Source organism: Strix aluco, chromosome 6, assembly GCF_031877795.1.
Source record: "Strix aluco isolate bStrAlu1 chromosome 6, bStrAlu1.hap1, whole genome shotgun sequence".
In the NCBI taxonomy this organism is placed as follows: domain Eukaryota; kingdom Metazoa; phylum Chordata; class Aves; order Strigiformes; family Strigidae; genus Strix; species Strix aluco.
Window position 1 is genome coordinate 38702559 of NC_133936.1, and position 26551 is coordinate 38729109.

General features: G+C 42.6%; 1 protein-coding gene across 1 annotated transcript in view; it reads left to right on the plus strand.

The window, feature by feature from the left end:
- Nucleotides 1-10657: 10657 nt before the first annotated feature.
- Nucleotides 10658-26551, plus strand: part of CPS1 (carbamoyl-phosphate synthase 1) — a 94792-nt gene continuing 78898 nt past the window's right edge. The window contains exons 1-5 of the mRNA XM_074828319.1: nucleotides 10658-10780; nucleotides 19162-19271; nucleotides 23358-23502; nucleotides 24585-24674; nucleotides 25390-25446. Coding sequence (XP_074684420.1) covers nucleotides 10658-10780; nucleotides 19162-19271; nucleotides 23358-23502; nucleotides 24585-24674; nucleotides 25390-25446 — 525 coding nt within the window. The remainder of the gene's footprint in view (nucleotides 10781-19161; nucleotides 19272-23357; nucleotides 23503-24584; nucleotides 24675-25389; nucleotides 25447-26551) is intronic.

Below are 26551 nucleotides of genomic sequence, written 5' to 3' on the forward strand. Positions count from 1 at the left end.
TATGGCTGTGCAAGGAGCTTGTTACCAGCCAATTCAGAGGGCTGCTGGAGGAGCATTAGCCAGATGGGCCTTTTTGGTGCCTCCAGCTCTGTGGTTAGTTACCATGCTCTCATGGGGGGGAGGTCTGGATACTTAGAGGAAGAAGGAAAAGCATCTTGTGTTACCTTGGCCTTATCAGTGTGAACCGAGGCTCCCTAGTTTTCCTCAGTGATCATCTGCTTTGTCTTTCCTGAAGCTGAATAACACAAAATGCTTCAGCATTTGAGATCCCGCCTTCTGCAAATGAACAAAGAATTAGGAGCCTTCTGCCCTTGGATATATAGTGACGTCTTCCCATTGGGTGGTTAATTTAAGCCCCGATGAACATGGGTAGGTATCAGAAATGAGTGACGGGGGCATTACAGTACAGAATGCTTTTAGGGAAGGGGCAGCCTAACTGCACCCAAAGTCTCCAGCACCGGTCCCACTCACATGTCTGCCAGGGTTGTGTGCCCTCTTTTAAGGTGTGCAACAAAAGCCCCTGCTCAAAAGCATAGATTCTCTTTAAGCCAACCAGTCTTTGTGGGGAGGAGCCTCTTTCTGGGGGTTTTACTAAAGAAAATGCTAGTGTAAAGGGATATATTTGCTGAAGTACAGCAGTACGTATTGCTGCATATAAAACTTTATTGAGTGTCTCTCACCCCCATGGAGTGTGATACAGTCTTATAATTAACTCACTCATAAAGTTTCCTCGCTATTATAAAAATACTAGCTGAATACACAGTGTTGGAGTTCTGGGGTTAAAGTCCCAAACACTTACCTGACAGCATCAATTATTTCTTCAAACCTCTTTGCTCTCCTGCCCTAAAAATGTTTTCCAGTCAAAGTCATGTCCTTTCTCTGCCTTCCCATCTAAATGACATTACAGTTCCATACAGCAAGAATTTGCTGTGATATTTAAAGAGAGGTCTCCATCCTCAGGCGTGTATCTGCCTAATGCGTATCTATCTGTAAGTTAAAGCAGATGCTTCAGTGCATAGCCCAGTGTACAACAGCCAAAGCTTTTTATCTTCCCCCCCCCCCCCCCCCAGGGTAACCACAGGAAGAAAAAAAAAAAAAGGTAGGAGTGAGGACAAGAAAAAAGACAAACAAATTTTGCAAATCCTTCCAATCTGGAGCACCAGGCATGAAGCAACAAGGAAAATGCTGATTGATCAGGGATGCTGTATATATGGTGAGAGGCCAAGGCCATGTTAAGTAACTCCTATGAAATGTCAACTCCCCCTCCCACCAAAACCAGGAACATCTAGCACTGCACAGACTGGTGCTAAAGGGTAAGAAACTAGTCTGGAGAGAATTGTTGTGTATTTTCTTTTCAAAGAGTAAATACATTTATACCAAAGGAAAGATTAATTCACTTTTATTCTCTTGAAGTTAGGGAAGAAACTTTCTTTAGAAAACTATCTGTATTTTCTCATATAGTTGGAAGGGACCTACAATGATCATCCAATCCAACTGCGTGACCACTTCAGGGCTGGCCAAAAGATAAAGCATATTAAGGGCATTGTCCAAATGCCTTTTAAACACTGACAGGCTTGGGACATTGACCACTTCCCTAGGAAGCCTGTTGCAGTGTTTGACCACCCTCTTGGTAAAGAAATGCTTCCTAATGTCCAGTCTGAACCTCCCCTGATGCAGCTTTGAGCCATTCCCACGTGTCCTGTCCCTGGGTATGACATCTGTTGTAGTAAAAGAAATGTTAGAGCACATTATTAGTAGAGTATATCTTGCTCAGGACAAGTTTGGCTGAATGAGGCTGGGAGATGATGCTTTACCTAAATACTGAAGGTACTAGCCCATAAGCTAATCACTGGGACTCGTCTTGTGTTCAACCATTTCCGTGGAGCTGTTTTTTTCCTCAGAATAAGCCTAGCTTTAGGCGTGACCCAGTAATGTGCTGCGAACAGTGAACTTGTTTTATTTGGGTTTTTTTGTAGTCCAGAAAATAGGTAGCTGTCCTACCAGTGGCAGTTACTGTGAATATTTCAGAGTGCCTAGCTGCAAGGACCTGCTGTTCTAGGAAATATATATGTCTATAACATGCTGTTCTGATCTGGTGCTTATCTATTCTGATGGATGCTTCCTCTCTCTCCTCAATTCCTTACCTCCCTCCTAGGTCTCCCTAGTCATAGATCTGAGATCACAGACCACAGGGTGGTGTGTGATGGGCCTGGCCAAGATCCTCTGTAGATGTCCACCAAGAAGGTTGGACCAAATGGTCTGTCCCACTTCAAAATGTCCATGAAAGGAATTTGGTCTTAGAAATTTTGATTTCAGTGAGGATATATTTTACTGGGAAAAAAAGACTGTCAGGTTAAAGAGAAATGACAAAACTGTCCAGTGAACACAGTATGCTCTTGTGTGGATGCACATACACAATTCTATATGCATACATTAGCAGCTCAGGGACAGTTTCTGTTGTAGCCTTCATTCCAGATAAAAGCCTATTTATTTATAGTCTAATCAAGGGCAAGTCAATTTTGTTTTCTTTTGCTACAACAAACACACTGGGGTATGATAACCTATCAAATATTCACCCACGATAAGACTGCCACAGAAGGAAGAAAGCATAACATGAATCTTGAGCAAATGTAGCTAATCTTGCATTGTAAGGTCGTGTTATTTTTAAACTGTGTAAAGGATGTGTAGCACAGGGGAGACAGTGTTTGTGTAGCCCTTTTCATTTGTTCTTATTTCATAAAGCCAGTCTGGCCTTTTTAGTGATCCATGGGAACAAGTCAGTGGAATGTATGAGCCTCTGGAACCACAAGGGAAAAGGGATGACTCCTAATCCTGGACCCCATTTGTAAAAATGTCTTTTTAGAAAATGTCAGGGAATAAGAAATCTTGCTGTCTCTAAACATCTTCCAGTAAATAGAGTTCAGCTCTGGACTGAAGTCAGACACTGCAGACTCCTATCAGGTAGCGCTTACAGTCCTGGGGCCAGTCTCCCTTGGTTGCATCAACATGAAAATAAGAGTTGTGTCTGAGGTGTGGTGCTCAGTCGTGGCACTGGGAGCAAACTGCACTTTGTATAGTCATTATTACCCCTCGGGCAACGCTCTGCTGGCAGCACTCAGTTTTAGCTAACTAAGGGTTTTCTGAAATTGGCCTTTTGGAATAATGTCAGTCTCTTTCAGATACTGCAAGGGTTTTCTCTTATTTCTTCCAAGTCAGCTGATCTAAGAGAGCTGCTAATCCCAGTGGCAATGGAATTTGACCCATTTTCAAGACGTTGATTCTTTTTCTCTTGCTGAAGATAAGAGCCTTATCTTTGTCAAGTTTCGGTGAAGCATGGGCTCCATATCCCAGACAGCAGATGAGTGTACCCTGGGCTGCTCAAGCCTTAAAGAAAAGTTTAATCTCCTTGAAAATGGATTTTCTCTAACCTGGGAATAGATATATAACAGTCTTGATGTTAAGCATTATATAAACTTTACTGGTCAAAAGACTGTCTTGATTATTGGTTATATACAAAATTTGGAGAAGGGAGGTGCCAAGGTAGGCAATTCAGAATTAACAAGAAATTTGGCTTTTTTTTTTTTTTTTTTTTTTTTTTAAAAAGCTGTCTCTCATGTGGTTTTGGTTTAAGATTTTTCAACTATTTTGTTACGGTGTTTTTTCTTTTTACAAAATGAAAAGTCTTTATTAGCTTTTATAACTATCATATAAGAAGTTAACTGAAACTGTCACAGGACCTGTTGATGGATCGTTAACATTTTTGTATCCTGAATCCCTTTGGTATTTGCTACCACCCCTGGATACTTTGGTTGTTTTGAGGCATGTTTCCTTCATTTTATAAAACTCTGCATTGGGCATGAGGGTCTGTTTCCACACCTTGCAGAACTAAATTACTATTAGCTGTCAGCTAGACTGAACTAATATTTTTGAAGAAAAGTGAAACTGCATTTCAGTTTGATTCTGATGCTTTTTGACATTTCAATTAAAATACCAAAATGAAAGCCTTTATTTTTTAAACTGAAATTTGCTTTTTGGTTTGTGTTTTGAAAACCAGAAGGAAAATTTAAATTTAAAAGAGGAAAAATATTTTTCTCTAAAAGAAAAAGTTCTGCAGTAGTTCAAATAACTACTTGCAGTATTTCATAAAATCAGATTTTGAGCAACTCTGTTTAAAACATTTCTTTGTACTTTTTTGTTTGTTTGGACTCCCAAACAAAAAGTGACATTCAAGCGGAATTAGGAAGATGTTTCAAGTTATAATTACTGTGTTTTCCATCCAAAAGTATGAATGTATCCACGTTTTCTACAGACTGGGCTTTCATCAGCCAAAGACCCATGAGGAGAACAGGCTGAATTTTGCACTGTTTTTCATAGCCCTCACCAACCTGAGATTTGCACATCTTATTCAAAGAACACTTGCACATTATGTTTTCCATTAATTTCTGTTGGCTCGGGGCTCAGATATGTGAGTTCTCCTTCACCCAGACATGCATGTTTTCTGTGAGCGAGGGCTGCAGGGTTAGGAATAAGATTTTGTTGTGCTGTTAAAAACAGGTTTTGTACTGGTTTTCATATTGATTATTGCCTTCTGCAAGAAATAGTTATGGCTTGATAGGATTCTTGCCCTTTCTAGTGCAAGGTGCTAGTTAGCAGGGAAGGCAGTCAGAATCTGTCCTTGCAGGAAGAAGAATCAAGTAGAAAAGTATATGAAAACAGATGAAAAAGGGTGGAAAGACAAGAATTAATTCTGCTTTTCAGGCTGACTTCTACAATCCAATTATAGCTATCAATAAAATTTTTACAGCTTTCTCTTTGGAAGCAGATAAAACTGCTCTTGTATTCTCTCCATATTTAGCTGAGTCTTTGGCTAGTAGATACAGAGGATGAAAAAAATAAAGGAGTGCAAAGATATAAAAAGGCCCCAAAACTTTAAACATCTGATTGTGTAACTGATCTGATATGAACTTGCCATCGTTATGATGCCTGTGAATTAAATTTTTTGAGATGTTCTCCCTAACAATTTTTTACTCAACCATGTTATTCAGTAGCTGTTTTTCTTCAACAGGAAGGCCTTTCTCAGTGACAGTAGGAACTAATAAGAGGAGATTTTCTGAAGCTCTCTGCAAAGTAAAATGTTCAACATAAACAAACAATGGTGTGGAGTTGTGGATGAGCGCAGAGTATGCTGCCCTGATACATTTTAATCTGGTGGGTGAAACTGTGCATTTAAAATCTGATAGTTGAATGCTGTCATGCTTACAAAATCATGCATGACTTCAGAGAATAGTTGCTGGTGAAGGCCACAGGCCTATTTGTAGTAAGACATCAGCAGCCCTGTCAGGCTGATGTGTTACTGGTTGACAAATAAGGGGGATCACAGAGATTTTGAGGGAATTGCAAGAGAAGTGCCTGCCACTACTACACAGGCAAATAATAATAATAAAACTAAAAAATGATGCAACAATTGATTTGTTCATTGTTACTTTTTGTTGTGTTCCTGTAAGCGAGTACTAATAGGGGAAACTGAACTTCTGCAGACAGAGAGGGTGACTTTTTTCCTCTGAAGCACACGCAAGGGAAAGCAGCTTTCAGGACCCATGGAGTGTGGTGGGCAGGAGAGTCACATCAAGGAGCTGGGAGAATGTTACTCATGCAGAGAAACTGTAGAAGGAAGCAGAGAGCAAAAAGCCAGGTCTTGGGGGTAGAAAGGACTAGCGACTGGAGAGGGCTGGGCAGTTTGCATCTCAGGAAGGCAGAGTTGGATGGAAAACAAGTTGCAAGCAAGAGCACACCTCTAAGGATGCAGTGGGCAGCTGGGAGCAGTCCATTTTTAGTTCCTGTTCTTCTTGCCTTGTCACTTGGAATTGTTTCCATCTAAAAAAATAAATCATCTGAGTTTATAGTCAATCATTCCTGTCACAATCATGTGAATTGGTAGGGTGAATCAAAATGCAGCACCCAAATCTGAAGATGGTATTTTGATCTGCTATGAACCTCTCCCATTAAAATTTAAAATACCCTTTTCCCCAGACGTCCTCTAAAATAGAACAAACTACATGGAAAAAAACCACGTTCTGGCTGTGGCTTAAATAACAGATTTCAGGAGAGCCGAGGGTTAAGGCTTGCACTTGATTCTTATTCCTTCCAGTTTCTCTCCATATACTCAGGTGAAGATCAGCCTTAGTTTTGAAATTCGTGGTTGTCGCACTTTGCATCACAATTACCATGTTTTCTAAACACTGTGGGTTTTGCTTGAAATGCTTCATTTGATCTGAGATTGGCTCAAAGCAGCAGACCTGAAAGTGTAACTGAGCTTGCTTTCTTTCCTTCAGCAATCCAAGAGGATCAGGTGATGGGGTTGCCTGGATGTTGTGAGTTTATTTGCATGTGAACAAGATAACTTCAGTTTATTTCCCCCCTACATACTGCAAAAAAAAGTTATGGTCTCTGAGGTAATGGGGTTTGATAGAGTTGTTAGCAGTATGCTGTGAACAAAAAATTGTTATGTAGTTCAAATATACTGTTGTATCCACTGCTGTGATCTTGCTTGGTAAACTAACACCTGATTAGAAAATGTATGGCAGACCTTAATATTTTTCAGGCACTTTCAAAACTCTTCCTATAAGTTCCTTGGGAAGGAAGTGGAGCTTGCTTTGAAATGGAAGACAGGGTTTCTAAATCACTTTGAGGGCTTTTCTGCTAGCTGTAGGGTTGGAGGAGAGCATTTGTCTCATTTCCTGTGGCAGCAGAGAATTTCTCTTTTGCTGGCACCTTCAACTATTCTGCTTTTCCACTCAGTATTTTTGAAATGTGTTTTAGCTGGGGCAAGACAGGGTGGTCAGAAATCAGACACAACCTGACAGATGGCAGGAAAGATTTCCAAAAGCATCTGAAGGACACTTGGGGAAAAAAAACTCCTCTCTCATCTCAGCTACAAGTAGGAGAGTCCAAGCAATTTGCGTGGGCTGCTTGTTACGCTGATCCCAGTCCAGGGGAGACTTATGCCACTGGAGCTCTGCTGAACTGGGGGCAGTTACTTGGGACTTGCACTAACATGAATCTGCACCAATGTGCTCACAAATTGGCCCTGATCTCTTGTCTTTCAAGTAAGAAGGGAACTATCTTGTGCTTTTTTACAGAGGACTTGAAAATGAAAAATCCTGCATAGCTGGGTTGCTTATAGCAGAGCTTCCCAGCTGTGATGAGCGGCTTTGGGAGCTTCCATGGTGGAGTGCCAGTCTTGGGGCACCTAAGCAGGGCCTCAAGTGCTCTGAGCACTTCTCTTCTGAAAATCAAGCAGTTTGTTTTAAACCTCTGAAAATGTAGGTACTTAACTTTCTTTAAATCCCCAGGTCCAAGATATTCACAAAGCCACAGACCACTGATTTTGTTTGATTTTTACAGTACAGTGGGACTGTGAGATGAATTTAATTTCTGGTGTTTTTCACTTGTAAACAGTAAGAAAAAGCTCCTTATTTTAATGAGCACTTTGGTCTCCTTGTCCTCCTCGCTATCTGTGTATGATATAGTGTAAATGAATTTGAAACAAAAGGCGATCTGCCTTTCTCTAAACAGCTATGCCAAGTCTAAGACCATGTTAAGGAAGCCGAAGTTGTGAGTACTTCTGCCCTTCCCCCCTAGTATTTGAACTGTTCTTGTCTGAGTGAATCTTCTGCCTTCATGGCTTCACATTGCTGCTTTCTCTGATACGTGTCCTTCCTCCAGAGCCCTTGCCCAAACTTTCTTTCCTGAAGGGACAATACGATTGCAAGTCATGTACTGGCAGGCAAGTTTTAAGCTCAGGTTGCATCTCCATAAAACCGTGGGTCTCTGCTCTCCTTTTTCCACTTTTCTATGGTTGTTTTATTTCCTTACTGATTCTCTGTTTCTTAGTGATTCTGCCTCTTCTGGTCTTTATGTTAAGCAAAGCACATACTTAAAATCTGCCTAAGCCACAGAAGGCTTGTTTGGATGTTGACAGGTTTTTCTGAACGGAGGCTTTTCTCAGGAATACCTGATATATTTTCTGGCTTTAAAGAATCAACAGTCCATCACTTCTTTTTAGCATGTTGGCAGTGAGACAAATAGCTTGGATGTTTTTTCCTGGTTTTGGCAGAGGAAGTTCCTCCATCATGGTGGAGGCTTTGAAAGGAAGGTGGTTCTCAACGCTGGAGGGATAACCTTCCTAATCTCAGACTTAATCAATTTTGATAATAAAAAATGGATGAAAAAAAGGGAAGATGTCAGGGTCAAATCTATAGTAGTAGTCAATGGGGCATCCTTGCTGTGGAGGTGATGAAGGAAAGTAGTTTTTTGCCTGTTGTTCTTCCATATAGCATTTAATCCTTAATATACCGCTGCCACATTAGATCTGTGCACATACTGCAGATCCCTGACAAACAGAATCTGGTTCATGATGTGGTTATGCAGCTGTTTTCACCTGGCAAAAGATGCAGCTCTGCCAAAAGGCATGGTCCTTTTTCTGCTCACTCCTGACCTGCTGTGTTCATGAACGGCCTCGTGGTGAAAGGAAAGGGTTAGTTTTTAGCTGGATCCATCTGCCTCATTGTGCAGCCATGTTGAACCTTGCGTGGTGGAAGGGGATAGTTAGGAATTAGCAGTTAGGATGCTGAAACTGCCAGCGTGGATTGCTTCTGGTTCAAACTCGTGTATACCCAGGGCCCAAAGTAACTTCCTGATGTTGGTAGAGAGTAAAATGGAGTGCAGAATTTGCCCTTCAGTGTAGCCATAACAAAGGGGGTGGTGATTGTAACCTTCAAATGCTATGTATGACAGTCGTGGCAGTGTAGAGCTAACATAATGTGAAATGTGACTTTGGAAGAAAGCTGGCTTATGAATTGCATGTGTGAGTGCCCGTGTGTTTCTATGCTAAGATGACCTTTCTAGTACCAGGTATAGGTCTTTGCAATCTAGTCACTTACAAGCGTGTCTTTGCTTTCTGTACATCTCCTCTCCTATGTGTACCTCCAAGCTGCATCACTGCAGTCTACAACCAAGCAAATAGAGGAGTAGCTAACAAAGACATTTCCCAGTTCCCTGTACTTTTTTTTTCTTTGTTTGCAAGAAGTGAAATCCATGTCTCAAGCTCCTTCTATGAATCAGAATGATTGTCAGTTATCTTCTTATAGGAAAAATGGTTACGTGTTTCCTAAACCACACTGGGGTTACAAGGGAGCGTTGTTGGCTTGCTTCTCCTGTTGTTGGCTTGCTTCTCCCGGCTCTGCACACTTGTAAAACTCATGTTAAAGCAGTGAGCTCCTCTACACCCAGTCTGTCTCTTTCAATCATCTGGATTCGGGTCTTTCCCATGTGTTTCTCATCCAAGTCTCCAATAAGCTCTCCACATCACAGAGGGTACCAAACCCACTGCCATCTCTTCTCTGTCTTTTATGTGCATGACAGTTCAACCTCGTGCTGTAATGAGCTGTGCAGGAAATATTTTTATGTGATACTGATGTCAATTAAGACTAATCTCAAACCACTGTATAGAAAGAAGTCCTGATTATTACAGTCAGTGATTAGAAAAGGTTACCTAAATCCTTTACAGTAGTATGTGTTCAGCTGTAAAAAACAAAGGTCTGTATCTCTCTTTCTTTTTTTCTTTCCTTGCTCTGAGCTAATTGAAGCTTTGCTCACCTGGGTTTCAAAAGATGCCTCACCATTTTAGTTCTTGAAGAATAATAATGTACATACCTCTCCCACAGCTTTTGTCTTCATTAGACATTTTCACGTCTGGCTAATGAGGAACACGATTCTTTTTGAAGACTATAGGGTTATAGGAAATATGTGATAGTCAAAAAAGTCTGTAGTCAGTTAGGAGATAGCATATGCAACATTTCACCTTATTTCGGCTGTTGTCCATTGAAATTTTACCAAAAGATGCTTTTCTATTTGCAGCCATTTATTTTTCCTGGTGATGTCCTTTTCATTTATTTGAGGAGGGGCTGCACTTTGAGACCAGTGCTAGGGCTTCTGGTGACTCTTCAAACACAGAATGAAAAGACTATGGCTTTCCATAGAATTTGGTCTTCCCACTTTACTTCTTTTAGTACAAGTATGCTTGTGGCAGTCCCAGGGTGTTCCACTAGCTAACATGTGGACCCTGGCTCACACGTTGGAGAGCACTCAAAAGCACACTGTGAACAGGCTCTCTTAATTTGCCTAGACCACGTGCTGTTAGGAGAACAAGTGGTGCTGCTCCTTGTCTCTTACTGAAATGTTAAGGGTTTGTTTCAGAGCGTGAGGACTGTCTTCATTGCTGCAGGTGTGATTTCTCTAGCAGGTTTTGCTGTCTTCCAGCAGGCAGAGCTAGTGTCTGGCCTGTGATGCAACCCCTACAACCGTGCTCAGAGACCAACCTAAAGAAAAGTGTTGCAAGGGTGTCTAAGCAAGCACCCCTCCGAGGAGGGGCGGGAGGAGGTGGGGCTGCGCCAGAGACTTCTAATGGCAGAATAAATGGGGAGGTGTAGGGCAGCGCTGTACAGTCAGTCCAGCACACCCGCTGTGCCTCTGTTCTCTTCCCCTGTGATCTGAAAGAGCATATTGTCTGCACCAAATCTTGAAGAAATACATACAAGCAGATTTTTGTTTTGTCTTGTTTTCTTTAAACTTTAGTTACCCATCGGCAACTTTCAAGATGACAAGAATTTTGACAGCTTGCAAAGTGATGAAGACTTTGAAAGGCAGATTGGAGTTTTGCAATGTGTCTGCTGATCACTGGAGTTTCTCGAGGACTGGTACGAGGTTGTTGAGCATCAAGGTAACAGTAACTGAGCTACTGTGGTTTAATAGATGTGTTTGGCATGCTGAGAGATAACTGGCTGCAGATAACAGGGCTTACCTAGACACATAAAATTGAACCGAAGGAGATTTGTCTGAACCCTAAGCAAGGGGGGTGCTTGGCTAAATGGTTTTATTAGCTAAGCAAACACACTTTTTGTGTAGTCTGGAATGGCAATTATAGAGTATATTGCACCAAAAGGTGGAAGTTCAGGGTTTCAGTTAATTATTACATGGTATTTTCTTTAGAAACACCCCACCCTTCTATAGGACTTACAGCTAATGGAGCAGATCTTGCAGTCCATATGAGTATGAATCAGCTAGATATTTAAAAACATGCATCACCTGAAGCATGCAATTAATCCAATTGGATCCACAAAGGATCCATTTTCAATGTATTGGAAACCATGATGGCTCTGAGATTAATGGGAGAGGTAGACAACTCTTTGTGAATGCATCAGTGTAGCAACTCTTGATTTACTGGGGCTGGAACCTCTTAGTTCCCTTCCCCAACTTCTGCTCTTTGTTACAAGAGCTGCATTTGACCAGCTTTGCTAGTGTAACTCAGGCAGGCGTGGCAGAGTACAGTGGTGAAATGGGACTTTTTATGTGAATTCTGTAGCACTGGTAGTGTTTTGTCATCATGCACTTTCCATTGAAAAGGTGCTCTTGCACGTGTATCCTGTTGAATCAACAATGTAATAGAATTAGCAGCCAGAGGGGTGATGTTTCAGTAGGTGGTGGGGAAGAGCTCTCAGAGACTGGGGCTGCAGGTACCCGGTAGGTACCACCTTACTGGCAGGGCAGGGTAGAGGGCTGACTGGTATCATTTCTGCCCACTGAGGACTAGGATTTCTCTTACCTGTCCCACATCCACTGACTTTTCAGGAGATCTCTGAGCTCCTGGCAACGACCCATTACTTTCAAAACAAAAATTAGCTGCAGAGAAAAACTGGATGAGGAAAGAGGCATCCCTATTTTCATCCCTTCCTGCAGCATGTGAGTTCTCAATTTAGCTTTGTCTCACCTGCACTTAAAAACAGAGCCTGTGTTGTGACTAGTGTTCTTGCTAATGGACCTGGCTTCCCCTTCCCGAGAGTGCACAGCCGGCATGAACTGTTATCTTGTTCACTGTCTTGAAACACAGCACAGTAATCTTCTTCCCAGCAGATGGACACTGACTCTGCAATCAGATCTGGCTTAGGAGGAAGTTACTCCTCCTTGTGATGACAACAGGAGTCCTACTTGTCCATTAGAAAGCCATCATGGTTACTAGTTTCTGCAGATGCACCTTTTGAAGAGGAATTAGGGCTCTGACATGAGGAGCAAGTTCCTTGGTTGTTCTTCAGGCTGGTGAAGCTGTGTTGGTTTGACACTGACCACACGTTAAAAACTATGTCAGAGCTCTCAGGTGGAGCAGTGCTGTCTCACATCTTCCAGGGCAGGTGCCAGCTTCTATTGTTCCATTTTGAAATCTCAGCACTGGCCTAGAAAGTGCCTTTTGGTGTGACAAAGCATAGTGCAACACAGTTTGAACAATCTCTTTGAGCTTTGTGCTTTAAATTGAAATGGGAGAGGAGAAAATGGAGACACTTTTACTGCCAGTATTGCTGGATGAGTAGAACCTGTGAATGCACTAAGAGGTGCTGTTGACAAATATCATAGTGTCTAGGGGATAGGAGCCCAGGAGTCATACTTGACTGCTTGGTTTATGGCTGGTGATGACCTGTAGCATTAGTAGACCAGGAGCCCTTGCAGGTACATTCAAGTTCACCATGGTTTTAGAAACTGTCAAACTAATTAAGCAGGACTGAGGAGTTCTGCTGGAACAATTCTTTCTTGTCTCTGTTGCCTCTGATACTTCTCTTGCTTTTTGGAGCTGGTTCAGTTATTTCTGCCATGTGCTGTAGAGTACAGCAGTTGAAGCCTTGTGATGCACAGAGAAGTGAGTTCAAAGACACTTTAGTTTGTGGTTAGAAGTCTGCTGCAGTAAAAGGCATCTTCCACTTTGTAGCCCATGGTTAGGATTGCTGCTTCAGCTTTTGATGAGACACCATCTTTCTTTACATATCCCAGAATAAATCTGGTAGGCACCTGCAGTAGGCTGGTTCTGATGCATTCTTATACTGATGGATTAGCATCTGAAGTTTGGATTTGGCATCTTAAATGACAGATTGATGGTGTTAAGTACATGTTTTGTCACTCATTCAAGGACTGCATGGTGACAGACCTACAAGGTCATATCTCATATTGCTGAGGCATCCAATTATTAAGTTTCATACTCATGGAAAACTGCTGCCCTACTCTGATGGAGTTACAGTACCAGCTGTTCTAGGATCTACTATTTCTGTACTTGTCGAGCTAAAGAGTGATTGCTTAAAGCCAGTGACACCAATGCTGAAGGCAAGGAGAATTAATACCTTTTAAGAAAGCAATGCTAAGTGAAACCCTTGGGAACTATTTTAACCTCAGTCCCAGCAATTGCAAATACACCTGAGGTGGGTCAGAATGAGTTGGGCCCCTTTCTGTGTGACCGGATCTATTGCAGGGCGGCCAAGACCTACTGTGCATCTGAAGCGCTGAGTTTGATGGAGCATTTGTACCTGCACTGTGACTAGCTGGCTCACCACAAGCTGTGGTGCTAGCCAGCCAGCCCCAGAAGTCTCTTCTGACACCTTCTGCCTTGGCATTGACAGTAGTGAAAGTGGTTTCCTTATTGGACTTGATTATTTGAGTTTAATACCTACAGGAATTTGTGCTTTCAGAGTGGATGCTTGAACTCATGGAGAGTAAGAAGGCTGGTATCTAGTGTAGTTTAGGAGCCTGTGGCTCCTGAGATCTCAGCTCAGATTTTTAACGCCACCTTTGCCGGGGGCCACATGATTCTGTTTGAATTCAGAATCTGGAATATGAAAACCTGAACCTTTTCTGGCCTGAGGGTTTTGCTTTAAGTCAGTGACAGGCTTATACACCTTTTTGCATGGGACAAACAGCAGCAGAAGTGGAAGAGACTCTCTAATATACATATGCAAGCAGTAAAGCAGCAGGCCTGAGGGAAAATTTAAGGATAAGTGGTCCTAAAAAGCCAACCTATTGCATAGCTTTGTGCCAGAGTGTGGAAGTTAACTGTAGTTGTGAGACAAGTGACCAAGTACTGACTTATGACTGTGTTTGGTGTTCCAGCCATCATTAGAGATAATGGATATTTGTAAGAAGTTTGGAGAAAGAGTGAAATGCAAAGTAATTAAGGTGTGTGGGATAATGGCAGTATAGGTAATGATCCCATTCTCCCATTATTGCAGGCTTAAATGAGTGTTTAGTTGCCTTTTATTGCTTTTTCTCAGTGGGCTATTTTAGGTAGCATAACAAAATACAGAGAAAAGATGTTTCTAACCTGCATATAAGCTAAGTAAAGTATTACAGAGCATGAGGAAGGGGTTGTAGTTTTAGCAGGGTGCCTAATAATTCTTCTCCCAAGTCTGTCTTCTGTCCAGTTAAACTCAGCCTATGTGGGGAAACACCATTGTAGGTGAACAGTCTGAGATGTGGGGACTCACAGGTTTGTACTTCCCTATTGCATCCCATCCTTCAGTTCTAAAGGAGAGATGGAGCATCCGCAAGTGAGAGAGGGGTACAGAGCAGATCAGAGGCTCCTATAGGCTCTGTAGGGATGCTTAGCATCAATGCAGCGTAATCAAGCTTCTTTATAATTCAGGAATGGGCAGAGAGACTGTAGCTCAAAGCTTGTATCATTTAATGCTCATCTGAGGCCAATGTAGTTAAATAGGGATGTAAAGAGTAGTACGAGCAATAAATAGGTGGCTTGTAACAGTATAGCTGGCTCAGTAAGGAGAGGATTGGGAGAACTATAAAAACCATCAGGAGCAAGCTAAAAATATAGTCAAAAATGAGAGGGAGAGCAGGAAAATTTTTGAGCACTGGTTTTAGAAACTATTTCAGATTACTGTAAAAGGGGTCTTCAAATATATTTTGAGGCAGGTGGAAAGTAACTGAGAAAATGACTGCATGGGAAGCAGAGAGATGGGTGAGGAGGTGAAAGATCAGTCACAAGCTACTCCAGTGCTCTACCTTTGGAGGTGAAAGTGAAGGGGAGCTAAAACGGAGCCGGTTCCCTTAGAGATGGGGGAACTTACTGAGCTGCTACTGTGGGGGAGGGAAGGGGTGCTCATTTCCTTGGGGGCTCAGTGCCTTCTGCCAAGTGCCTCACCTGTCTTGGTTCCCTCTCCTCCTTTGATTTTTGTCACAAACAAATATTTGTGGCATTGTTGTGAAGAGCTTTAAGAAGAGTTCAAGTTGTAGGAGCTATGACTTTTCTATGATGCTGCCCATGTTGTGTTTCTGGCTTTGCTTTCTCTTTGGCTTGGATGGTAAAGGAACTAATCCAAAGCTTCTCCCTAAAGTTAGCCTAAGCGTGAATCTTCTTTGGTGTATTGCAAGACACTGACTTGGTTTTTGATTCATTCTTTATTATTTCCCTTTCTTCTTCTCTTAATTTTAGCCAGAAGCAAATGTGCTAATATAAAATTACAGATACAAAAAAAAGGGTTGGCAAAGGAAGTCTTGACTGTTAGCAATGTCCAGAAAGATTTCCAGCCTGTGATGGCATAGTACTCACAGGAAGAGACATTCTTCTATCAACTGCTCCCTTGTTGCTGGTTATTTGGTCTTGAGAGAGTGGATGTAGCACAGTCCTGGCACCAGTTTTCTACTGTAGAAGAAATCTGATGGCTTTTAGCTTCTTCTGCGCTTCTGATATGTTGGCTGTTACGTAGCCAGCCAGATTTGTGTGCCAAGAAATGCAGCAGAAGCTGTTGTACTGTGTGGAATCATGGTCTGCCTTAGAATGGAAATGTTTTATCATCTTCTTACTAGAGGGAAATAAACTGTCTTGCACTGAAGCTGGGTCCCAGCTGTGTCTCTGCCATACATCAGTGCCCATCCTTGCTTCAGTACTGGGCATACTCATAGTCCTCCAGCAGCCCAGCGTTTAGGGTTCAGCTTGGCCCTGCCAAGAGAAACTGGGCAATTTCTTTGGAGGGCAAAAACTTGACTTCCTTGACTGGTGAGTCTGTGAGGCAAGTAGAAAAGAGGAAAAATTACCTGTTCACTTCCCAGTAAAGGAGTTTATAGCAGACCCAATTTAAAAAGCAAATTGTACTGCAGATCTTTTGAGATTTTGCAGATGTCTATCATTCATCCTGTAGATGGGAAGGGCTGCTAGAGCAGGGAACTAACTGGAACTAAGTTAATCTGGTTTTTTACTTTCTTATTGTTTTAGGGTTTTTTTTAAATGCTATAATGCTTTGTTTACTTCACATGTGGACTGCTTCGTGAAGTGGGATCTGAACTACTTAACTCTTCAAGTTGCTTTGACAAAATGCACAAAATCTAGCAGTGACAGCATGACCCTTTCTGTTAGCCATCTCCATCCTCAAAGCTGTTCAAGAGCCCTGAAGCCTCTCTGGAGCACAGGGGGCTCTGCTAAAGGTAAAGCTACTGGTGTGTAGGAAGGAGAAATCAGATTGCGAACAGTGTGTCTCACATTGGGTGTGTGTGTGTAAGAAACATTTTATTTGAGATTTATCTGAGACTACCTGGGGATGCTTCTGAGAAGGGTGGAGACAAAAGGACCTCATGGAAGCTCTGGGGGTTTTGTTTATTTCTTGCTGCTTGTTTTTTTAAAAGTGAATATCTCTCACAACTAATCCCTGATTGAGCCAACTGGCCTTCTCTATAGCCTGTAAATCACTTTTCACACTAAAAACAAAACTGAAAAGCCAAGGTAGGCTGGCATCTTAGGGATATGGTAACACCTCCCCTGGAAAGGTAAGAAAGAATAATTGCTTCTAGAATACTCAACAAACAAACCAACCACTTAATTAAGAATAATAAATCAAGTAAGGGAGAGAAACATTTGAACATCTATCCCTTGCTATAGCTGAACTTGCAGGCAGGTTATGGTTGCTCAGGGACGTTCTTCTGTATTACTTGAAGACTGTGTAGGGGCTCTAATAGTACAACAGGGGCTTCTGTTCAACAGAAGTTATTTCTGTGCTGGTCTGGTATGTAGAAGGGCAGGTGGTCTGTGGGGGGAGGAAAGACATGCAGATTCCTGTCAAGTACTATAGTGAGGGTGATGCTTTAAAGGTCACAGTGATTGCTCTGGATTTTGGCCCCCAGGAGTTAGATGGATCTTAACTTTTCTGGTCATTCCACTGTTGTGGACTTTGCTTCCTGAAGGATTCTCCCAGGCTATGTTTGCAGTTGGGAACGTGATTCAGGCGATTACCCCAACTTGTACCAACGAGTGGTAGGACTTGCTTGAACTGGAGTTGGTATTTGGGTGGACTCAAATACGTGGCCTACTGGGAGAAGGAATTTATCTCCTGAAATCAAGGCTGAGAGAAACCGGTCCCTGCAGTCAGCCTCCCAGGTCGGCAGTGTGGGCTGGGTTTTCAGCAGGCTTTGGAAAGGGCAGAGGTCCTGTCCAAAGCCCAGTCTGAGGCACCCAGTCGACCTCTGTGCTTTGTAATGCTTTGCGTGTGTGGCAGCTTTCTGTAATGAGAGGCTTAGTGAGATTAGGGATCTGACTAAACTGTAATTTTTATTTAGGCTAAATCTAGGGGATTTAGCCACCAAAACTACATTTGTAACCAAGGAGGGAGGGGATTTTGATGTTGCTGACTATCCCATCCAATAGTGTGGGAAGGTTCAGAAAATGATGGCTAAACCTTTTGAGAATGACTGGATGTTTGACATTAATGAGGAAAAAATGCAAGGCTAAAAGCATCCCAGATGCACAGAACTCAATTACTTGGCAGTGCAGTTTGATTTTTAGTGTATTTTGCAGTGCATTAGTAATTGATCTGTGCAGTATTTGTAACTGCAGAGAAGCTCTAGATGAATGTTTGCCACGACTGTTACAAAATGTTCAATGCTGGGAATGAAATTTCTCCTTGCTGTGATTGTTCATCTGATTTACAGCTAATGGAAAGTAGTTCTCCTGGTCCTTTCTACAGCAAATTGATCCTGATTTTTCTTTAAAAAAATCCCATTAAGAGGAATTGTTCTGTAAAAAAACCCAATATAAAGTTAAATCATGGTGAGAGCTGCTGCCTGGTGGACACACTTGGCACATCTCCTGTGGCGCAGACCATTGGGGTTTTTGTACTGGTAGTCACTCTGTGACAGCAGCTCTGTGCCCAGAAGGCAGCTTTGCTTGCATTCCAGAAGTGAAAGTTTCTCAGGACTCAAAAGATTCATCATCCAAATTCTTTTAAGCCCAGAAATTTATTGGCAAATCTATTTCCAGCTTTGCTTACTCTCTCTCTTCCCCTGCATGTCATCAGTGATCCTGCTGTTTGAAGCAATCTCCCAACTCATTCTGTCATTTCTGTTGCGCGTATAGTTGTTATTTTCTTGGTAGAAGCTGGAGTTCCCAGGTGGTTTCCCATCCAATTCCTGGACAGGCTAAGAAAAGTTTAGTTTCCAAATGGGGCAAAAGAGGGTGTGTTTCGTCTGGTATGTGCAAAGACCCAGCTGAATCTCTTAATGACTTTTGTAAAAGTCACTCTTCATGTCCCATTTTCCTCAGCTGTAAAATAGTGATTAAGCTTGTAAGGGATCCCACATTTAGTGTGGGACTCAGTTCTGCTAAACACTCTCTGAAAGAGGTGCAGCTTTATGGGAAGTTTTCCTCTAGGCTGCTTGTTCCATATCTACCTCTTCCAGGACAATTTATACCTAGCCCTGAGGTAACTGAGACCGTGAGTGTCTGAGTCATGAGTTCCTCTCTTCTTGTGTCCTACAGCAGAATGGACTGGTATTTTGAATTTTGCCATCTGACACCAGTCCAACTAAGCACAGACTTGTTTTTAGCAGCTTAGCTGTACAGTTGCAACAGAAGTTAAGCACCTTTCAAAGGTCACAGCTGGATGAGAGCCAGCATACTCAGCAGCAAGCCTTGAGCAAACATTGAGGAGAGGGGTGATCCTTTCCTTACAGAGTTATGATATTGGTTAATTGCAAGATACATTGGGTGGAAGAATAAACAACGTGATACAGAAGGGTGGTCTCACAGTAATAGCAGCACATGCTCTGCTTGCGGTGAGATTTGCCAGCTGCCTTGTCCTTGTTGGGAGCACAATGTTTCCTAAGCGTTAGAAGGAAAAAGAACATCAGGAGACTAGTAAAAGAGACAGTATCTTGGCAGCTGGGAATGGGAGAGGGGCAGGGATACTTACAACATCAGACATGAAAGGCAGGTGTCCTAGGTGTTACCTGTATAAACATCAAGGCTTTTCCTCCTGTATTTGAGTCTCTTCATGTGCCTTTCTCTAGGCCCAGACAGCGAACTTGGTGCTGGAAGATGGGACGAAGATGAAGGGCTATTCTTTTGGCTATCCATCCTCCACAGCAGGGGAAGTCGTATTCAACACTGGTCTTTCTGGGTAAGGCATAAGCAAATGAGATGTAAGCATCAAAAGTTTTCTGGGAGCTTGTTAAAGTGTGAAAGTTGCTTTTTGCAAGTTCATAGGGTCCTGATCCAAGCATGTAGTGTTCTGTGTAAGAAAACACCATAGTCCAGGGATACACAGAGAGAGACAGTTAATGAATAGACTTCAGGCAGTCCTCGTGTCATAGCATTTGTGGTGATAAGCAACTTTAAAGACTGATATAACTAACCATGGTAGTGAGGTATGTAGGGATCTGATCACTTCCCATTGAAATGCAACCATTGCTGAGTCAGAGCAGAGGAACTGTCTTTGTTCTCCCTTCAGTGCCCTGATCAGATATAGAGATTTGAAGCATCTGCAACGTTCTGGGTAATGGAACACTTCTGAGTGCAAAATTTTTCAATCCCAAGGTTTGCAAGTTGGTGACCTGTATGACCCATCCCTTATCCCATTTGTTGGCTCATACCACAGTTAAGGATGCATTTAAACTCTGTGGCCTTTCTATCTAAAGGGCAGGATCAGATTCATGCCTAACCTAGCCTAACTCTCAGTCCTCTTGAGTGGTAGAAGCCAGCAGCTGACTTAGGATGGCAGCCAAATGCTGCTGGTGATTTTGTTGAACTGCTTGAGCAGAGGAAATCTGCCTGGAGGAATGAGGCTTTTGGCTAGGAGAGGGACATATTCCTGGGAAAGCAAGACAGCTCTGAGGTTGTTGGTGCTTGAGCTTTTTCTGCAGTCATTCATAGCTGTCTTTGCCCAGCTGCCTTGCATTCCCCAAATTCTGCTCTCTTTTGGAGAAACCAGTACTCACAGGATGAGTTTTTAAATGATCTCATTGGTGAGAGTGTTAAATTGCTGCAGAGGGGAATCTGTTTGCAAAGTTTCACATTAGGAGGCAATTATTTAAGTATTTTGACAGCACTAATTACTGGCTGTGTTAATATACCTGCCAAGAAGCAACTGTTTAATATAGATCAGAATGATGGAGGGCACCAGAGTTCTCTTCTCAGTGATAGATTATGGGCAATAAATCTTGTCACATCACAAAAGTCAAGGAGGACCTGATGGATTAATTTCCTCTCCACATGTTACTGTGGCAGCAGAAGCTGTGTTTGCTCATTTTCTAGAGATTTGGAGAGGATACCTGTGAAAGAGAGATCTCTTCTGTGCTGGGGAGAATATGGGTATGGAGGGAACATTTGAAATGTTAGGGTGTATCTCCAGAGCACTCTCCAGGAACATGACCTTGATTGTTTTGGAGAACAGGAAGATAAGAGCTTGCAGCGTTGTTGCAGATTGTAAAAGTAACAGATTTTCTACCAGTCCAGGCATTGCTGTCCAGTGAAAGAAACCCTGTAGCTCTGCCTGGTGCTCCTGAGCACAGAGATCAACACCTTCTGTACCCAGAGAAACCCAGCTACCTGTTTTCATTGATGCAGTAAGAAGCTAAGTGCCTGCGTGAAGGAGGTGCCAGGGTTGGGGACTTTTACAGACTGTCTGGGCACATAGCAATTTGTCAGCATAGGGAGCTGGAGGCTAGTCCAGGGGTGATTTTGCCATGGCTGCTGTTAAGCCTCAGACCACTGCTTTCTGTGAAGTGGGTGTTTCTGGATGCTGAGTGGGGTCAGCATGGGCTCTGTACTGGGGTGATTAATATGCTGCTCTGCACCTTGTCTCCTCATCTGGACTCTCACGTTCTGATTCATGTCACAGAACTGGGAGGCAAAGCACTTTATGTGCGTACAGCTTTCAGGCTTGAAGTAGCTAAAGCTGGCTGAAATGCTGTCATATTACTCTGGAATAAAGGGCAGAGAGCACTGTTTTGCTTTAAATTGTTGAATTTTCATTAGAAAAGCATGAGGATGAACTTTTCAGAAACATTTGCTCAAAAAAAATTTCTTAGCATTGCAGCCATCTGTTTGGTATGGGAACAAAAAGGAAGAAGTTGATTTCCAATTAAGAAAAAGGAAGAATTACAACCCATAAAATGTTCCCATGTTTGAAACAGCTCAGTAAATGCATTTGCCTTCAGTAAGTCTGTGTGTGTTTCCCATGATATTCTAGCAAGAGAACTGATTGACAGGAATTTACTGAAATCAGGCAGGCCTTTGGGCAGGCACAGCAAGGATTAGACCTTGCAGCATCTTTAGAGCTCATGTTCCCATCTGCTCCTCTGTGCTCCACAAGGCATTGTGCCTGCTTAAAGGGCATTGTGTCTCAGTGCAGAGATGTGCCTTCATACCCCAGCCAAACCCAATGGCTCTCTGTCCTTGTTTGCTGATTACAAATAACATGCAAAGGTTAATTACATTAGCTTTGTCATTAACAAAGAGTCTTTTGGAAGCATAACCAATTGACTCGTAAGGAGAGAGCGATGCCAAATGTGCATGTGCCATGCACTTACTGCAGTTCTGTGATCACGCTGCACTTTGTGTAGTTGTTTACCTGCAGCAGGAAGTATAGATTTGAACAGCAGGAGAGGCTTACCTGAAAATATTTCATGGGCATTGTTCCTTCGACATGTCATTTCTCAGAGCTGGCTGGTGTGCTGTGTTGTCTATATCTGCCTGCAACCATTCCGGGTTTTGTGAAGAGTTTCCCAATGTTTGACAATTAATCTTCTGGCAGTAAGTCCGATGTTCCATAAAAATGTCTCTTGTGACTTGCTGATATCTGGTAGATGGCTGGAGTTGCCAATTATGTATTGTTTAAACAATAATGACAATAATAAATTATATTTTGTGTAGGGCAGATTCATCCTGAAGTGTCTTTATGCATTTGGCTAAATATTTGTGTGGATAACTTCATCTGTCGCTAAATTACAGCTGCTTTTGGGTTGAAAGACAACTATTGTTTAATGGATTACTGCAACAGTATGCTACAGTATAAGGGAGAAAGCGAAGGACTGCGCGTTAATTTGAAGCTGAAGGATAGGAGCATGGGCATGTAGACCATGTTTACGCTGTCCCCCTCTTTGGGGTTAAAAGTGAGACTGGATCTACTGGATCTAGAGCTAATACTTTGCAAAATCCTAGGTTTGAGCCTTCACTGCAGAAGAACGTTCCACTACGCTTTTAGATCCTTGCTGAGAAGGGTATTCAGGCAGGTGCTTGAACAAAGTTTCTGTTCCTGGGGCTTCTGCTTGGGCTAAAGATATAAGGACGTGCTTTGGGGTCTTGTGACCAGGGTGGAGTCCCAAAGCATTGCCTTCAACTTGCCTTCTTCAGAGATACGCAAACCAACTTCCAAGCACTTAGAAGTCTTGTCAGGTGAAATGTGTGGTGTCCTGTGGGTGGGAACCTGGAGGCTGCCTAGAAGCGAGGCTGGGCCTCTGCTGGGAGAAGCTGTAGAAGTGGTACCATGGCAGAGTTAGTTGACAGAGCAGGTAGGAGAGAAGAACCCAGAGTAGTAATGAGGAATCGCAAGGCTGATTCACAGCTGATCTCCAGACAAAAAGATAGGCATAAATTTGTCTACCTGTCCCCCACAGAAAGAGCAGTTACAGCCCTGAACATCTCAAGACCTGCAAGCTCCAGACTGTGAAAGGGACCAGGTCTGGGCAAACAGCTCTGTTGTCTGTTAGATTTTCAGTTTGAGTTTTCTGTTGCCGCTGTGAGGGACGAGTTCTTACACCACATGGAGGGAAGGGCACAGCAATGATGAAGCACTGCTCACATGGTGTGCCCAGGGAATGGCCAAGCCCAAGCTGTTATCTGGGGGTCAAGTGGTATGCCATGCACTTACTGCAGTTCTGTGATTGCTCTGCACTTTGTGTAGTTGTTTACCTTATGTTAAATCACAAGGAGTCTGAGTTTGTTAATAGCTCCTGTGCTTTTCTTAAATGAAACATGAGAAGCCAAAGCCTTTCCTTGTTCTCAGTGTCAGATGTTTAATCACAGGTGGCAAAGTCAGGGCAGATTCACAGATGTGTTTGCTTTTATACTGAGAATGCTTTCACATGAATACCATTTCTGTCTTTTTGTCATATGGGAATTCAAACCTGTCTTGTTTTCACTGGCTCTTTTGTTTTACTTTCAAATCCAGACCAATGTACTTTTCTTCTATTGCTTCTTCATCTAGATACACCGAAGCCTTGACAGATCCCAGCTACAAAGGACAGATTCTTACACTGGCTAACCCCATAGTTGGGAATGGTGGGGTGCCTGACACGGCTGCTTTGGATGAAATGGGCCTCAGGAGGTTTCTGGAGTCTGATGGGATCAAGGTAACAGTGGGAGACACAGAGCTGATCAAAGGGTGGTGCTAGCAGCCAGAGTGTGTGTGTGTGTATGCACACAAGATTTTACTGGCACCGTCATGGAAGTTAGAAGGAATCTATGATACTCAGCCTTTCTTTTTACTCTTCTGGATATTGTCCTTTGGAGGAATGGTGACAAAAGATAATCCAGCTTGCTTTCTGTACCAGGCCATGTGCTGTCTGAAAGTGGTGTATTTCCCATCAGTGACAGACATGCTACAGTTTTTGTGAACTGCTGTCCTGGATGGCTTTTCTTCCACATTCCCTTCTGCCTCCTATGTATCTGTGTTTGCCCAGGACTGGTTGCCACAAGGAGATCAAATGCCAGTGAGAATGAGAAGTTTCTGTGTGCTGAGACTTTTCTCTATACGCCTGTACTACCACAAATGGGAGGTCACAGTTGTGTGGAGAAGGCTGTACGTACTAGTGCAGGAACCAGTATATACACTGTGGTGACAGGGGATATTGGCTAGGTGCAGGACCATATCCATGCAGTGGTGGCGGTACCAAAAAGTGAAACAAAACCATGTAATTGCAGAACTAGTGAAATGTTCTATCTGTCCTGAGGTGAAATGACTCGTAAGCTATCTAACTCCACTGGAAAAGGGAGCTGACTTTTGAAATGAAATGTCACTTAAAAGTGAAAAGCTTTCTTAAACAAAGAATGAAACGAAATAAAACATTTTGTCTTGTGTTAAATTTCCACTTTCATTCTAATGAGAAGTGTTTTCTCAGTTCAATGTAATTTGCAGCTTTGGTTACCTGAAAGCCACATTATTCTATGAATTTCCTAAGTAAAAGGGTCCAAGTACAGTCGTGACAGAGCATGAAGTCTTTACCCTGTTGCCAGGTACCTGTTCTGTGCACTCCCCCTGTGAAGGCTCAGATTTGCTATCTTTTTGTTATATAAAAGCAGCCATACCATGTCTGCCTAGCCTCGTGTCCTGTCCGTGATATGGTTTGCAGTGGATGAATAGTGAAAACTCAGAAAGTACAGGGCAAGTACAGTGTGATCTTTCCGTGCAAAATGACGTTTCTTTTCTCTGCAGGTTTCAGGCTTGCTGGTGCTGGATTACAGCAATGAGTACAGCCACTGGCAGGCTGCTAGGAGCCTGGGAGAGTGGTTGCAGGAAGAACAGGTGAGCAGTCTAGGGGTAACTACATTATGAGGACAGACCTGTATGTTTGAGAACAGCAGACAGAACTGCTGGCTTTGAGCTCGTAACCACTCTTCTCAGATGTCTTCACCAGTCTGTACTGGGCTTATTCTGTGTTCCTTAATTCTCTGATTCTTCATCCATTTCTCTTTTTTTTCAGGGTGCAATCGTATTGCCAAGATCTTTCCAGAAGGAGTGTTAACTAAATGGGAATGTTTGGTTCTCCATAAAAACAATACACATTGGATTATATTCTATTCTTTCGTCAAATGATTCTGTAGTGCTGCCTCTTGTTGTTGCCATGGTCATAACCTTAAGAGATATTGGCTGCCAAGACCCCACTGTTTTGAAGCCGTGGGAGTCAAGGATGTGTCAGTAAACTGCCACTGACTTGTGATGGCTGGGAGGGTTAGGTGCTCATAAGTAAGGCAAAATGGGGCTCACAAATGAGGCAGATTTTTGCCACATGAGCTTTTTATTTTGTGCTTTTTAGTGCAGAAACTAGATTTGAAGAACTGAGCTATTTATGAGTGGGAAAATGAAGAACTGGAAGTGAGGCAGCCTTGGTAATAGTGCTGCTAAAAGCCAGAGCTCCTTGAACAAGGACATGTTCTTCTCAGCAAAGTGAACTGGCTGCTCTCTTCCTCTGTTTTAGCTGCTTGTTCTCTAATTTATCCTTCTCTTGTGTTTTCCTCAGGTGCCTGCACTGTGTGGAATTGATACCAGAATGCTGTCCAAATTAATTCGTGACAAGGTATGATCTGCTTCCCTTGATCCAGTTGCATCAACGTTGCTATTGCTGGGCCCCTTTTCTAACAGTGCAGCAAAACTGGGGTGGAAATGCTACTTCTGGGCTGCCTTGACCTCAGATGCTGCTCGGATCCCTGTGCTCTTCCAAAGGCTCTGTGTCTTCTGTGAGGCTGAGGCAATGCTCTGATCCCAGGGAGCCCCCTCTCCTTGGCTCTGCGCTGGGTTTCCTGTTCTACAGAAGTGAACCAGCACAAGCTGATGTAAATGAAAGGCCTCAGGTAGCTGTGTCAGACTAGTGTGTTGGACACAACAGGTAGTAGTGTCAACTACATGTTACCTCAGATAGTAACAGTCTGAGAGAGCAACAACTCTGTGAGAAATTGTGGATATTAGTTCACAGATAGCATCACCTTTGGTCGGTAGATATTCTCTTATTCCTCAGAGACAAATAAATGCCTACAATAACCTAAGCTGGATTCCTAACTCAGGCTGGTTTTCTTTGGCTGAAGCCTGTTATTTTTTTTAATAGTCATTACTTTTCTTTGGTTTCCAAGAGCTGACAGTTGAAGGACATGAGCAGGATTATTGTACTGAATGGAGGTTAATGTTAAGGTACACTTCACACTGGCTAAAACAGTGATCAAAGTCCCTCTGAATGTAAATGCGCCTTAGAGGCTCTTCTTTGTAATGGATTATTTGAAGCTGCTCTTTTCTTTAGGTGATCAATTTGCAGTCTGCAGTCCAAGCCCACACCCCCTTTCATTCCACAGAACAAAATATGAACAACCCAGCTTGAAGAGAGGAATATTTGTAGAAATGAATTCATACAGGAAGGTAGGGCGTTGTCCTGCTCTTAGACAGCAGACAAGTGCAGTTTAATACAATAGAAAATGGCAATGTGGTTTCTACTTTCTTGAGACATACTGTTTAATGGATCAGCATTCCTTTCATCCAAAGTAAATACACTTTCAATGTTTATTCTGTAACTTAGCAGTGTATGGTAGTAATGCCCATTATACTGGGACTCTGAGTTGTATTGGTTTATGGCTTTTAAAGTAATGCATAATGTAGCCTCTTCTCCCAGTCTTCTCAGCTTGAAAAAACCAGCT